The sequence below is a fragment of the Drosophila yakuba genome, chromosome 2L (genome assembly GCF_016746365.2).
Source record: "Drosophila yakuba strain Tai18E2 chromosome 2L, Prin_Dyak_Tai18E2_2.1, whole genome shotgun sequence".
Lineage (NCBI taxonomy): Eukaryota > Metazoa > Arthropoda > Insecta > Diptera > Drosophilidae > Drosophila > Drosophila yakuba.
Window position 1 is genome coordinate 374,604 of NC_052527.2, and position 15,505 is coordinate 390,108.

Sequence of the window (15,505 nt, forward strand, 5' to 3'; positions counted from 1 at the left end):
CTAAAGCGGAGCTTAACTTCAATTACATTTCACATGCTGCATATACAAGGACATGTAAGGACATTGGGGGTATTAAGATCTCTGTCCCGCTACAGGTGATTGTTTAGCGTCACATTAGGGAGGTAATCTCTTATTCCGGGTATCAAAGGTTAGTCCAGAATTCGTATAATCGAACTAGTTCTTGGAGCTACTCTGGCACACCAGGGGCTTCCTCTCTTTCTCTCTGTTTGGCAAAGCTTTTTGGTCTCTTACTATAAAAGGCCAGTTGCTTTTCGGCGTCCGGTTTAGACGATTCAAATTCTCAACCGTATCAGTGATGTTATCGCCGCTTTTCCTGCTGCCCCTCTTGGCTTTGGCCGCAGCGGCAAAACTGCCGCACATTCAGCACCTGACATTGAGGGATACGGACCAAGTTCACGCGGAGATCCAGCCCCTGATTATAGATGGCTACGATGTGCAGGGAGTGGACAATGTGCCCTACCTGGTGTCCCTGTCCTTGACAAGGGGCACCTATACCCACTTGTGCGGAGCATCCATCATTGGCAAGCGATGGCTTCTGACGGCCGCTCATTGTGTCGACGAGCTGCGCAGCTTCAACGGAGATGCCGTGGGAACGCCCGTCTACGCGGGAATCGTCAACCGGTCCAATGTGACCGCAGCCCAAGTGCGCTACGTGGACTTTGCCACCACACATCGGTCCTTCAATGGAAACGCCGGCAGTGACAACATAGCCCTGCTCCACGTCTCCGAGAGCTTCGAGTACAGCGCTCGCGTTCAGCAGATCGCCCTGCCCGACATCAATGACGACTACAGCAACAAGACAGCCGCCGCCTATGGCTGGGGACTCACCGACGCCGATGGCGATGAGTACTCCAAGCAGCTGCAGTATGCCTTCGCCCCGCTACTCAACAGCACGGCCTGCAAGGAGTTGCTGCCGGCGGATGCTCCTCTGACGGCGGAGCAGGTGTGCTCCCAGGTGACGACCTGCTACGGAGACGGAGGCACTCCCCTGGTCTACTGGCCCATCACTGGACCGGCGGAACTGGTGGGCCTTGGATCCTGGAGCTACATGCCGTGCGGCTATGCCAAGCGGCCCACGGTGTACACCTCTGTGCCCGCCTACATTGGATGGATCCACCAGACGATCGCCGCCTATTACCAGCTGAACTAAGGCTTGTGGCGCTGAACGGGGAGATCTTTGCGTAATACTCTAGCAATGCATTACAGTAAACAGCGCGAGTTTTCGTATCTTATCACAGAGCTCGTTAACGTGAATAGAAAACCTTGTTTTATTGCTCGATAAGTGGACGGCTGATTGCCTGTAATCGAACTACTATTTATGATTGCCGATCAGCTGGCGATTTATGATTTATGATAGTCTCTATACTCGTATATGCTGAGTAAGCGGTGAGTGGCAAGCGCACTTTCTATTCAGGTGGGTGAATTTGGATCTCGAAGAGTCTCAATGCGAATTTGGTAACACACCCTGAAGAGTGCGTGACTTTTTCACGGAAAAGGCTCTTTGAAAGTTGGCTAGGATAAACGTCATCAGCAGTGGCAGGGGGGAAAACTTTCTCCGAGGTAACTCAAGTGGGATGAATATGAGATGAGGTGGGGGGAGAAAGTGCAGGTAAACAGGAACTAAGCAGCTACATATTTTATAATCTTCGTATCTTATCACATGTAGCACGGAGAGCAGCAGCTGTTTAAACGCATGTCTATAGTTTGGAGTGTACTCTCCCAGGGAGATGAGCTGATTGTTGGGCGGTCCTCGGCAGCATTAGCATATTCCTAACCTGCCATTTATCCTCCCAATGCACTGAAGTACTCTACCTTTCACTACAGACGCCTGACAGCCCTTTCAGAACTCAATTCCCTAAGCATGATTGACAGCGAATCGAGATGAGCGTATGACAATTGTCACCAGCAGATGTGTTTCCTAGATACAGATGTGCATGTATCTTCAAAAGGGAAAGCACACTCGAAAAACCCAGAACTTGAGAAAAGTAGATTGGAGACTTGGTTAGGTGATTAAATAGTTTTAAAAGCGGCTGCTGGCATAGGTAGAGACATTTCTCACAGTGCAAGCAGCTGGTGTTCTGGATGTGCGGTCTGCTTTAAGCGTTTCCTACAGCAGACTGACATATGTACGGGGAGCAGATCCCACAGCTAAGCCAATTCAATTATGCATGTAATCGTTCTTATCCTAAAGGCACACTCACATACACTCAGATACACTCACATATACTCGTACGCTGATGTAGATGCTGATTCAGATACACAATTACCGATACGCGTGCCAGCGGAGGCTGTTAATATTGGAGAAGCGTGTCAAAAGGCAGTCACTTTCAGCAGCAGTCACGGAGTAGAAACTGAAATTCGCACACAATTTCTGCAGTTATTGGATTTCCACTGAATTTTGCATATTGAAATTGAATTAACGAAGTTTTTGCCGCCCCTTCGCGCGATCTGAACTCAATTAGTTTACAGTAATTAGACAAACAGGAAAAGCAACCAAGACAACTCGAGTGGGGATTGTGGCTTCCAATTAGCGATGGTCGAACCCTTGTCCTCGCCCAGACTTTCCTAAACAACCAACGGACCAGCCCATCTGAAAATCCCTTGAAAATATGCGCCTAATTGAATATCACAAGTGGTGGGGGGCGAATCCGAGTCGATGTTTTCAATTTCAATTATTAAGGAACCTCTCGGCATCGTCTGCGAAAAGGGGCAAGTGTTGGCCAGGCAGGCCACTTTGGCACCTAGTGGGTTCATTAAACTCAAACCCAAAATTCTATCCCGAAAGGATAATGAACTTGTGGCTGCGCGAATTAAATATGCTCGTAACGAGTATTTGAAAGCTCATCAATTTTGGCCGTAACAACAAGCGCTCCCTAATCTTAATGGACCGCTGACGGGGTCAAGGAATTTCACCACCTAATTGGAACTTTATGAGCAGCCAGATAGATTCCTGGGCTTCAGAACCCGCGAACTAAGTGCTTGAATGTATATTCAATTTCAAACTCAAAGCAGCTAGCACAGTATACAAAACAGAAAATGTAGTCACAGTTTAGTTTGTTGTTTTTTTTATTTATTTTTTATTTACTCGTAATTCGTTGTTTGTGATGCGTTCAATAAATGAATAAGAGTCAATGAATGTTTTAGTGAAATCGCCCCCCCGAAAGAAACAAAGCCTGCACCCCGAGGCGGATCCACTTTGTTGCCACATTCCCTGGAGCAAAGCTGGGGTGACCGTCGTACTTTGCCCCACTTAGTTGCACACATATTCATGGCGCCTTTGTTGCAAGTTGTCTGCGTTGACTCCAATGCCCAGATGGTGCTCCCACTACCCCCATCACCATCCACTGGAAAAGACTTCCATTGGCCCGCGCCATTCGACGCGTTATGCGACTTTGGGCAGACCCAGAAGTGAGGCAGAATTTTCGGGACATCTTGTTCGCTGGATGCCAGATTTGGCCGCCTATTTGCATGCATATTTAAGAAATACAAAATATTTTAATTTCGGCGGGGGTTACTCGGAATCCGCATCTGTTTGGCATCGCCAGCTGCGGCCGGGGAATGTTCACTTTTCGCCAGCTTTTTCCTTTATGAATAGGCGACTGTGGCATTAAATATTTATGGCTGCCGGCAGATGCCCATTTAATTTGACTTAAATAATAAGCAGAAATAACGGACGACTGCACTCATGCGGCAGTTCAGCTGAGAAATTGGACGAGATAAATTCATTAGGGGCAGTTCAATAAACTCTGGAGTATGTATCATGCGTTCACAATTTATTGGACCCGAATCGCAAGACTATGTGTTTTGATTATCATATGCGCTATTTATAACGACTAGAGTTGGTCTTCATTTCAGCCTGTTTCATTTTTGGTTCTCACTCTCTGATTTCAGGACTCGGGCACTGGAACACCGGTCACAATGCGCGTCGACGCCAAGGGCTTCTTTCTCTACTGGGTCGACCAAAACAACGAGCTGGACATCCTGGATATAGCCACCATTCGCGACGTACGCACAGGACAGTACGCCAAGCGGCCAAAGGTGCGTATACTTGATTTTTACTCCTCTGTCGCTTCTTCGGTCACTGCTACTTGGGGTTTGGCTATAGAGCCAATTCCAGATGGCGATTCTTCGCAGGATTCGCCGCCCTTCTTCCTTGCGCAGCAGCACTTACCGCAGCAACGGCATCCTTCTGAAATGCAATTTTAAAAAGAAATATTTTTCTGGTTAAAGCTCGCGAATTGAGTAAAGGGGGAAAGAGTTTTAAGACCTCCCTCGGTTTTTTTTTTGTATGTGTTGTCTGTTGTTTGATCATGTGAAGATTGTTTTAATAACGCCAGCGCATGTAATTACTTTTTCGTCATCTCGCGATGTACACAAAAGACACTCAAAAAAATGTACCAACAACTAAAATAGTTACATTTTGTTTAGGGACAAGTTGTGCAGTTCGTTTGAGTTGTAGCTTGTGCCTATTAATCTCTGGCCAATAAGTCGGTAAATGTTTTCCACTGCCAGCTGGCCTCATTGGAAAGCCAATTACTGGGTCAGGTGTGTGAAGCTATTTTTAAGGAATGGGAAAACGGGTCAGCCCAACCAATTCCCGCCTCAATTTTCTAGCCAAGTCACGTGCCGGGTCCGGAATCGGAATAGAAATAGGAATAGGAATCAGTATCCCCATTGTGATGTGTGCGTTTGGCAAGAGTTTTCCATAGTTAGTTCCGACTTCACGGTTGTCACGCTTTTTCAGGCTTAACACAATTTTCCATTTATTGTTGTGTGGACTCGCCGCTTTGTAACAAAACTTCTTGCGAATACCTTTTTCCTTACATATATCTTGGCAACACGAAGTCAAGATGGTTTGCCACCTGTTTTTGTGCAATTGAACAGCATTTTGGGTAAGCAGCTTAGCTGGAATAAGCCATTTTAAACTTTCGCTAACCCCTTTGAACAATTCGCGGCACATTATGAAATTAAAGTCCCACGACCGCTGTTCCTCTTTTTTCTGGGTCCCAGCCATTAGGGCAATTATATCAATGGGCAAATCCTTGGGCGGCAATGCCGCTTTTTCTCCATGTATAAATTATTTTGGTCTTCCTAGGGCCACGCCCACCGTCCACAGCCCACCGCCCGCGGCCCCGATAATAGTTGCAGTTGTGGCTGTGGAGCGCGGCAGGCCCAAGGCCAAAGGCAAATGAGTTTGGTTTTCCTTTCAGTTTGCCCAAGGCAAACTAACAGCGCCGGAAAAGTTGGAAAATGAAAGCGCACTTTGCGGGACAGGCGGAATTCGGACAATGAATGTTGACAACACTCTAGGAACCCAACCGCTGTGTACAGAGAACTGGCCTATTTTCAAACTATATGGCTTGGAAAACACTTATCACCAATAACAGGAGAGATGGATTTATCGCTAGAGCAACGATTCAAACCTGAATATTTAGGGAGCAAAAATGTTGATAAAGTTTGCGTTGTTGCCAACGAAACAGCGTTGTCAGAATTAATGGGAAAAGCCGTTTTCCTCGAAACGAAAAACCCTTTGGCAAGGAATCATTCATTAATTAAACGCCCGAGTTGGTGGGCGCTGACCACGCCCAAACACACACACACACACACGCAGGCAGGCCCATGTGTGATTAAGTAAAAGCCAGAAAAGCATAGCATACATTTAAAAGCAAGAGACCCGCCCTCGCTGTGTGCGTTAATGAATTGAGTACAAGTCCGGAGCTCAGCTAGGAATTCGAGTTTATTTAAAGGACGCAATTAAGATCGCTTTAAATCAGCACAAGACATTAACACCACTAAAACTTAAGCACAAGTTACAACTGCGGACTCGGACTCGTTAAACATCACCAAAACACAGTCGAGGCCGGGTCACCTGCAGTGACCTCCACTTATGGTCAGGCTATTGCAAAGCCGTGTTAAAAGCGAGTCCAGATCATTGGAGATTTTGACATCGCCTTTGCGATTTCGCTTCTGCAGGATCTGCTGTAGGCTTCGAACGGCCTGGACTCTGGCGAAATGGGTTTGCATGCGGGGATTGCTACAGAACTGGTCGTTGCACTGGATGGCATCGCACTTGTGGTGCGGGCTCGGGTAATTGAGGTCCTTGCACTCCATGTACTGGCGGTGACGCATTTGGCGGAGATAATCACGCACCTGGCGCTCGCGATCCCGCCGGCGCATCTCCTTGATCAGCGGAGTGTCCTCTTCTTTTGGCGGACAGCAGATCTCGCAAGGGCAGTCATTGTCAGTCGGGATGGCCTGAGTGTTGTCCTTGTCATTACCTTTATCGTCCTTCTTATTCCCCTTGCCCTTGTTTTTATTCGGGCCCTTGTCCTTACCTTTGCCCTTGCCCTTATCCTTGTCCTTCGGCGGCTTCTGATCTATTGTACTGTCAGTCCTGTTGGGATCTTTCTTGTTTTTGTCCAAATCCTTTTCTCCATCGCTGGCGCCACCATGACCGCCGGATTCGCCACTTCGGTGACTTCCTTCTGTCGCGGGAATAGTATCCGTACTGCGGGGCACTAGAGGACGGTCCTCAGAGCCTCTGGAATTCTCGTCTTTGGGTTTCTTGTCCTTGCCTTTGCCTTTGTCTTTGTTTTTATCCTTTTCCTTGTCAATGACTTCGTTCGGCTTTTCCTTTTTCTTATCCCCTCCATCTTTCTCAGGTCCCTTGTTCCCTTCGCCATCACCCTTCCCCTTCCCCTTATCCTTCTGGCCTCCCTTCCCTTTGTCTTTTCCATCATCATCACCGTCTTCTATACCTTCATTTCCAGTGTCCCCTTCACCATCATCTTTTTTTCCCTTATCCTTCTGCTTGTCGTTGTCCTCGTCTTCAACGTCAACGTTCTCGTCTTTGTCAACGTCCAAGTCCTTGTCCCCACCCTTGTCCTTATTCCCTGCCGACTCACCATCTCCTCCAGCGCCATCCGGCACGAACTCGCCACAACCCTGGACAGGTGGATCCTTGGGATCCCTGCAGCACTTCTCCAGCGCCTGGCAGAGATCGTTCTTTCCATCCGGGTCCTGAACGAAGCAAGTCACCAGCGACTTGTACAGTTCATCGTAGTTTCGGGGCTCCGGCTGCTTGAATGCCTGTTGGGCGGCCATCTCGCGTTGGAAGGCCTCGTTGTCGGGCCGGGGATCCATCTTGTACTTGGCCCACTCGTAATCGGTGCACTTGTTCTCCACCTCGCCGCACTTCGGGGGGCAGTACCAGTGCTTGCGTCGGAGGCCGTGCTTAGCGGGCTTTTCCGGTTTCACCATGTCCATCGCCTGTTCCCTGCTGATCGCTGGGTAGCCGGCGCTATCCTCAAACGGACGAGTTGGATCCGCTGGCTGGGGACAGTGCAGCCAGGAGAATACGTTGGTCGACTTCAGTTGGCGTCTTATGTTTGGCATCCTGTCGAGCTTCGCCGTCAGACATTTTCGATTGAGAACAAAAGCGCCAGGTTGGGGGGGCTTCTTCTCCAGTTGCCACTTGGGCTTTATGTTCGACTTCTTCGGCGGCTTTGGCAAAAGACTAGCTGCCTTTAGGCTCTTCTTCACAGCGCGGTCATAGAGGACGGCCTGTGGAGACGGGTACTGCGATCCAATGCCATACCAGCCCAAGGACTCCTTCTGGGGACTTTGGTTCCATACGGCCAGCACATCTTCCTTAGGATAGTGTTTGCATTTGTTGGCCTCCATGGCCTCTTCGACGTACTTCAGAGTCTTGGCATCGTCGCATCTGGATATCGGCGGTAGAATGGAGGGGTATGTTTCCTCTAGGTGCGGCTTATGGGTCTTGCAGTTGCTCCACCGCATCCACTGGTACATAGTAAGTGGTTTCTCCACATAGGTGTTCAGCGGGTCGGGTTCCTCGCACACAGAGGGCTCATGAACGCTCTGACCTGCCAGCAGCCTCCTAGATCCTCGGTGCTCCGTAGCCCGTGTGCCCATCATTGCGGTAACGTCGTCTTTTTTTTGCTTGGAGTGTTTATTCGATTCGGGTCCAATATTATTTAAAGGTTAAATACGGTTAAGCTCAATCTGGGAACCAAAATAAAACAGGCTTATTTTAAAATTTAGGTGTTGTCTGTTGAACACATGATAAAATACTGAGAGTGGCTCACCTCAAATGTCAGCAGTTCGCTTTGAAAGGCCTTTCAGAGCCGCCTCTACCAATGAAACAAGGTTTATATCTCAGTTTGAATATTTATTATCCAATCGTCAAATTTTGAAAACTACACTGACAAGCCAACTATACTGATTATACTGACCAAAACACAGTTCTCAAAGGCACTTGCACATACGCTTAGTGATCCGCTGGCGGAGATCGTCGAGGTTGAAGATGAGCTCGTTGTTTACGATCCTGTGGCGTTCCTTTCCAAGGAGCCGCTGCAGGTGATGAAGAGCTGCCAAGCACTCACAGTACTCGGCTATCTTGGGGTTTCGGCAGAAGCAGTTATCGCAGCTGATGGAATCCACCTTGTGCTGGGGAACTAGGGACTTTTCACCAGTGCACTCCATGTACTCCCGGTGCCGCATCCGCCGGAGGTACTCCCTCTTTTCGCGAACCTTCTCCTCGGCCATAATCGATTGCATCGTCGTGGAAATGGGAATCTTATTGCCGTAGAGGCAGTCGCAAATGGTGCACGCGCAGCCCACTGGAGGACAAGGTGGACAGGACTCTTTGTCTTCCTTCTCTTCGACCTTCTCGGGCTTTTCCTTCTCTGGTTTCTCTATGGGTTTGTAGAATGGTGGTTTCTTGCCTGGCGGCTTCTTTTTGGGCGGCTTCGCAGTTGGTGGTGGTTTCGGCTTGGGTTCCACTGCCTCTTTAGCTGTTTCATCCTCTTCCGCTTCGACAATTTCGTGCCGGATCGGTATTTCGTCTGAATCCCTCATATCAAAGGAGGAAATGTTGCGAGTGGACGTATCGGTTGTGCTTTCGAGCGGGGGCTTCGGTTGCTTTGGTGGCTTGAGAGGCTTGGTAGGTTTCTTTGAGTTCTCCTGATCAGGATCAGCTGGATTGTGCTTTTGTTTCTGATCCTCATCCTCGTTCTTGTCCTTCCCTTTGCCCTTGCCTTTATCCTTGCCTTTATCTTTGCCTTTCTCTGCATCTGTGTCCTTGCCCTTATCCGTGTCCTTGTCTTTATCCTTGCCCATATTCTTATCCTTGTCCTTGCCCTTATCCTTGTCCTTTTCTTTGTCCTCCTTTTGTATGTTGCCACCCGTGTCCTTACCCGCGTCCTTGTCCGTATCCTTTTCCTTATTCTTGTCTTTATCTTTAGCAGTGTCCTTACCTTTATCCTTTTCTGCATTTTCCTTATCGCCACTTGTCTGTCCCTTTTCTTTTTCCTTGTCCTTGGCTTGCTGAGATCCACTTTCAGGACCGTGGCCAGAACCCGGTTGGCCTTTACCCCCAGTACCGCCCTTATCGCCTCCTTCCTTATGTGCGCCGCCTCCACTGCCACTGCCAGGTCCTCCTCCGCCTACACCTCCCCCTCCCCCTCCCCCTCCCCCTCCCTCACCAACTCCGACTTCGACTCCACATTCGTCTTTCGCTTCCTTGATCATATCCGGACAACACTTGGTCATGGCAACGCAGTCGGGATCTGGTTGGGGTTTCACCTCGAAGCATCCTTGGAACCGCTTATACAGCTCATCGTAGTCGTGCGGCTCTCGCTCTAGTGGCACTTTCTGATCCAGGAACCACTTGAGGAAGGCTTGGTCATAGGGTCGCGGGTTCAGCTTGTACTGGGCCCATTCGAATGCAGTGCACTTGTTTTCCGGCTCACCACACTTGGAAGGGCAGTACCAGTGCTTACGCCGCAGACCGTGCTTTGGAGGTTTCTCCGGTTTCGCCATATCCAGAGCTTCTCTCAGGCTAACCATTTTATCAGTTGCAGCCTCCACTCCCAGAGGGTCCATCGGATCCGGACGCTTGTCGCAGAATAGCATACTGAAAGCCTCCTTGGGATTGAGTTTCTGGCGGGCAATGGGCATCCGCTGCAGCTCCTCCTTTAGGGTCTTCCGGTTGAGGATGTAGGGCTGGCACGGGGCAGCGGGGTGTGGCGGTCTCGTTGGCACTGGTGGAACCGGTGGCTTTGGAGCAGGTCTCCTGGAGCCGCTTGCATGTTTCAGACTGGTCGTCAAAGTCCTGTTGAATTTATCAGCCTCCGGTAGGTGATGTCCATCAGCCACGCCATAGAACTTGAGAGTGCTCTTGTGCGGGCTCATTTTCCAGATCCTGAGGGCGTCCTGACCCTTAGTATTGGGATCAAAACAGCCGCCCTGATCCACAGACTCATAAAGATAGTTTTTGCTCTGCTCGTAACTGCATTTGGACACTGGAGGCCGAATGCTGGGATACCGCTCCCCTTTCATGACTTTCTCCGTTTTGCAATTCCTTTGTCGCATCAACTCGTAGGGTGTGGGGATGATATCAGAGTTCAGGGACCCAAAGCGACTGTAGGAACCTCCATTATCAGAGGTTTGCGCGGTTTGCTTATTCAGAGATCCATGGCGAGAGTCGATCAATCGCTTGTTGTTCATGCTTTTGGAATTCGCGACAGAGGAATTAGCTGGATTGACTGATATTTGAATTTAGAGCCTTGACCTATTCTGGTTTCCTAGGTACAAAATTTGGTAAAGCTAAAAAACTGGATGTGCCCTATCTGGTGCTTACAACTATCTGATCAGTGCCCTCCAACATTATCCCAAATCAGCTGACAGATGCTGCGTAGAGTACTAGATGTACAGCAAAACTGTTCTTGATTAATCAAAGTAAATGGAACAGAAGGAACATTAATTTAGAATCAACAAAGTCTCCCAATAAAAGGAACCTTTTCATGTTTTTCCAAGACGTGTATTAGCACCTGGGGGAAAATCAATAACTGTGTTTGCAGCTGACTAAAATTATCACGAACATCCTGCCGCGCCCGCTGCCCTGCTCCTTCTCATAATGAGCTTTCTTAAAATTCAAATTTCCAGCAGAGCCAAAGGATTAGCAGCCAGGGAGTCGCAGGATTGGGGGATTGGTGGGATTGGGAGCCACTGAGTGGGCGGGGAACTGCGCGTGAGTGCTGAGCGCGAAGCGTGAGAAGCAATTAAGATAATCGCCGTAGTCATTTCCGCTTTACGCTTCGCACGGTGCCGGGAAAATCGCGCACAGAGACCTGTGGAAAGCCATTTTCATTATTCAGAGCGACAAATTTGGCGGAATTAGTTTTTAGTTAAAAGCAAATCATGACGCTGGCAGATAAGCGTAACCTGCAGCCTTCCCAGCACAGGTAAATGTGCGTTTATCACCGCCAAACGATGCCTTTATAGCCTCCGGCTCTGGGCGACTTCTACGGAGGACGCTTTCTAAGAGGAAAAGCCTTTCACATCGTCCATCGAATCATTGCTGACCGGGAAAGCTTATAACTTTGCAATTCAGGTTGCTTACTTTCAATCAATTGAACTCGGGGCTTGACTCTAAAATAATTGAATTACTTAATACACATTTAAATGAAGTAATATTAAGTACAAGCTGCAGCTAAAAATGTCTACATGGTGTACCATTTAACAATGTCGTTTATGAGAGACAAATAAAATCATTGATGTGATCTGCTACAATCTTGTTCCTCAGCTTACTCGCTCGATGTGCCAGCTCACCAGAAAGCACGACTGGACTTCGAAGGGGTCCCACTGACACTGGCTGCTGATAAGGTCACTCTGACCCCCGGGCAGTCTCAACCCCGGAAGCTCTGCATTGGGAGAGGCAAATATACGAGAGCCTCAAGACATGGTGGCCACAAAGTTAATGCCCAATTCATGCTCTGGCTTCCGCTTCGAGCACTTCAACCCCTGCCGCCCAAAAGTCAGTCCTCTCGTATTGCAGTCAACTCACCAATGTCCAATGTCCGATGTCCTGGGCCGAACTATGTGTCTTGCATTCGAAAGGACGTTGATAATCCTGCTCTGACCCCCGCCTCACTGGAATAGTTTGGGCGCAGGGCTGCTGTGTTGGCGAAAAATAAGTTTTTGAGTACAGTGCTGGTGGAATGAAAGTGTTACAATGTAGATAACAAGCTAGGAAAGTGAGACATTTTAGGAAGATCCGCAGGAGTTCTGGGGAAACATATCTCAAATGCACAATTTAATAACTTTACAAGTAGCAAGCCAGTCACTCCATATGTCTAAGATTGTTTTCTATCCTTCCCAGAATGCCAAGGGACTTAAATCATTCGCATAAACATTTCGCAGCAACAAAATGATTTGCTGAAAAGTGTTTACTTGAGTGGAAAGTCTGCGAAGGCAATACTTTCTATTCCTTGTACTTGTGTCCCAGGCTTATTTGCATTCAACCCAGTTGGCTCGGAACTGGAAGTGTTTTGCTCTGCTTCTGCGTTCCGCCGAGTTGCGCCGACTGGTTGGGAACCAACGCCCATCGGATCCAAGGATCCACGGATGCACGTTCGTCCGAGCTCGTAAATCCATTTGTGCCGTTTAATTGAAATATGGCACCCCGGTCAGTTGAGCTGGGGAATCGTCTTTGTTTGTCTGGTTTACGAGGCGAGCAAATGAATTTTGCTGCACTCGCAGGATTAGCGCGCAAGGATATGAATTCCATTTACGACCGCCGGGTCATAAAACTTCATTTTCCGCGCATCTCCCTACCCGCACTACATCTCGCAATGCCGAAATCCCTTCGTCATTTGGTAATTAATAATGACCGTCATGCTCATCCTTCGATTGCAGGACAACAAGCTGCGCCAGATTGTGACGCTGGGCCCCCAGGACACGCTGGAGGAGAAGACGGTGACCGTGTGCCACGGCTCGGATTTCGTCAACATGACGTTCGTTAACTTCTGCTGCACCCGCCGGGACATTGCCCAGGTAAGTCCGCCAATCCTCCGCACTTGGCACTTGGCCCGCGTCCAACTGCTCGCAGGGTGGCGGTGGACATGGCCACTTGCACGGAGCACTCGTGACAAGTTGATGACAACTTAACAGTGGCGAAGGAGGTGCAATTCCGCCGCATATACGAACTCAGTTCTGAGTCATTCGGGGAATTGTGTCAAGAGTACATATACTAAATGGCCTGTTACAGTTCACAAGATTAGGAAGTGAATGAATGAATCGACCTACTTCCCAAATCAAATCGCTCACCTAATAGGATTTCGAAGCTTTTCCCTTGCAATAAACTGCAAATTATATTTATCTCTTTAGCCCTTACACCGATTCCCATTTTTTCTGTTTGTGTATTTTTTGTTCGGGACACACCTATGGCTTTTCGCTTTCTGGTTGCGGCTATTTTTAGTGGGTTGTCGAAGGCGCGTAAAAGTTATTATGGACCACTCAACAACGGCGCATTTATTGATTTTCCTCCGAGGGCGTGTCCATAGTCCGTTGTCCGTTGTCCGTAGTCCAAAGTCCACCTTCCGCTGTCCATTCCTCATGAAGTCTGCCAGTGGCCTGGATTGACCTTGCCCAAAATCAATGTTCTATTTTATCAATGGTCAGCAGCCCCGCCCTGGTATCGTGCTGTTGTGGTTATTATTTTTGGCACGCGTCGCGGACATTCCTGAAATAAACAAACACAACTTGAACCGCAGAATTGGCAACAAAGGCAAATCAAATTATGAAAACGTCGAAATTTTCATAAACTTTGGAAAGGAATTTCGCCAAGCAAAATAAACAATATTGACCATAAACACACATGAGTAAGCGATGGTTGTGCACTGGAAGGGATGGAAATAGATGGCCACTGGCCAACTGGGCAACAGTTTGCATTCCGACTGACTGTACAATCAATCTCAGCCTGCATCACACATCCGCCCCGTGTTGCCGCCGACAAAGTATCTCTAAAATACTTTGCACATGAGACAATCAGGCCGAGTCAACATGTTACGAACTATTTGAGTTAGGCTCTTTGCTTTGAATTAAACAGCAGTTGAAAGATTTGATTTTCCCAAATGAAGTGAGTAATTCAATCAACTATAAAAGTTGCAAATTAAAATCTTTCGGCACTCTTCTTCCACTTTGAGCCATCTCGATATTGATTGAAGCCTTGAGCATTGCATACGAAAAACACTTGGGAATTGCCTATCCTTACTCACTGGTAACATATATGTACTAAGCACACTGTTCCAGCCACGTTTTTAAATCTATCCGTGCAAACGCACTCTTTCCGCTTTTTCAGCTCTGGAGCGACGGACTCATCAAGTTGGCCTACAGCTTGGCCCAGCTCAACGGGTCGGCGATTATGTTCCTGCAGAAGGCCCACACCAAACTGTGTCTCCAGGTGGACAAGAGCGGTCGCATACCAGTGAAAAAGTAATTGACAACAGGCACTTACCAAAACCAATACCAATCCCCATGCCAATCCCACTCACAAGCCCTACACTACCTACTACACTTCCTAGCCTCAACGTTCCATGTCCTGAGTCCTGGATCCCTGGATCCCGGCCGACTTTCGGGTTCGGGTTCGGGTTGCTAGCTCTTGTGCATTGTGCGTTGAAGCACTTGACAAATATTTGTTGAGAGTAGCCATCGACGTTGAGCTGAAAATTGAAATTTACGCCAATTTCTATTTCGCAATTTCCCTTTTTTATGCTCCCCATCCTGCTTCTGTTGCTGCTCCTGGAACGTGGCTCATGCATCACTGGCGACCCACGATGATGATGACAACGACGACGACGACAACAACCTCATCAACCTCATCAACACCAACCGCACGCCATTGTCCGCCATCCAACTCTCCGCTCCACTCCACTCCGCCGCTGGTCAAATTCTGGTCGTGACCACTTTAGCATCATAAAACTTTTCGCCCAAAACAAGGAGGATCGCAAACGTGTCGAGAAGGCGCTGGACGTGACCGGTTTGCCGTCGGGAAAGGTCGATAGCATACCGGTGTCCAAATTTCAATTCGAGGACTTTTACAATTTGTACAAATATCTCACGCAGCGCTCGGAGGTGGAGCGCCTCTTCGACAGCATGTAAGTGTACCTGAGAGTAGTAATTATTTTTGGAGATGGATTTAATTCGCAATTGGATGCTCAAAAATACATATTGCGTTGATTTTGCTGTTGCCAAACTCCTTTACTCATTGTAAAGCTTTAACGTGTTTCTTTCCTGCTTTTCCTCAGCGTCGGCAACTCGAAGCGCAAGTGCATGTCCATCGCCCAACTGGTGGAGTTCCTGAACAAGACGCAGCGTGATCCCCGCCTCAACGAGATCCTCTATCCCTACGCGAATCCCGCCCGCGCCAAGGAGCTCATCCAGCAGTATGAGCCCAACAAGTTCAACGCGCAAAAGGGCCAACTCAGCCTGGATGGCTTTTTGAGGTGAGCTGACTTGTTGCTGGGTGGCGAACTGGGTGTGGAGGCACTGAATCCACTCACTGGGGCCAACCCTTCTGGGCGTGACAGCTTATCGGACGCAGTGCGAGCTGTTGGGGCTGTTAGCGTCACTCGAAGGTCCTCTTGAGTGTGAGTGCCAGTGCGAGTGCATGTGAATATGC

At 48.5% G+C, this 15,505-nt stretch overlaps 4 protein-coding genes across 11 annotated transcripts in view; 2 read left to right on the forward strand and 2 right to left on the reverse strand.

Moving 5' to 3' along the window:
• LOC6526290 (1-phosphatidylinositol 4,5-bisphosphate phosphodiesterase classes I and II) overlaps positions 1-15,505 on the forward strand; it is a 42,136-nt gene that overhangs the window by 17,120 nt on the left and 9,511 nt on the right. For all 7 annotated transcript variants that reach the window (XM_015197890.3, XM_002087376.3, XM_039371104.1 and 4 more), the window contains exons 3-7: positions 3,913-4,059; positions 12,742-12,879; positions 14,186-14,319; positions 14,796-14,981; positions 15,132-15,329. In XM_015197890.3, the coding sequence (XP_015053376.1) occupies positions 3,913-4,059; positions 12,742-12,879; positions 14,186-14,319; positions 14,796-14,981; positions 15,132-15,329 (803 nt within the window). The remainder of the gene's footprint in view (positions 1-3,912; positions 4,060-12,741; positions 12,880-14,185; positions 14,320-14,795; positions 14,982-15,131; positions 15,330-15,505) is intronic.
• On the forward strand, positions 277-1,282 carry LOC26534812 (trypsin). Its single transcript, XM_015199067.3, has one exon. It carries the CDS (start codon positions 317-319, stop codon positions 1,169-1,171), a length of 855 nt encoding a protein of 284 aa, XP_015054553.1. The 5' UTR covers positions 277-316; the 3' UTR covers positions 1,172-1,282.
• LOC6526293 lies at positions 3,774-8,110 on the reverse strand. Of its 2 annotated transcripts, XM_002087379.3 has the most exons (2): positions 6,927-8,110; positions 3,774-4,210 (listed from the first exon to the last, which is right to left on the reverse strand). In XM_002087379.3, the coding sequence occupies exons 1-2, from the start codon at positions 7,957-7,959 to the stop codon at positions 4,077-4,079; spliced, it is 1,167 nt and encodes a 388-aa protein (XP_002087415.1). In that variant the 5' UTR covers positions 7,960-8,110; the 3' UTR covers positions 3,774-4,076. The 2 variants fall into 2 exon arrangements, with proteins under 2 accessions (XP_002087415.1, XP_015053347.1); XM_015197861.2 differs by lacking the exon at positions 3,774-4,210 and having other exon boundaries at positions 5,741-8,110.
• Positions 8,200-10,709, reverse strand: LOC6526294. The gene has a single exon (XM_002087380.3). The coding sequence runs from the start codon at positions 10,549-10,551 to the stop codon at positions 8,290-8,292; it is 2,262 nt and encodes a 753-aa protein (XP_002087416.1). The 5' UTR covers positions 10,552-10,709; the 3' UTR covers positions 8,200-8,289.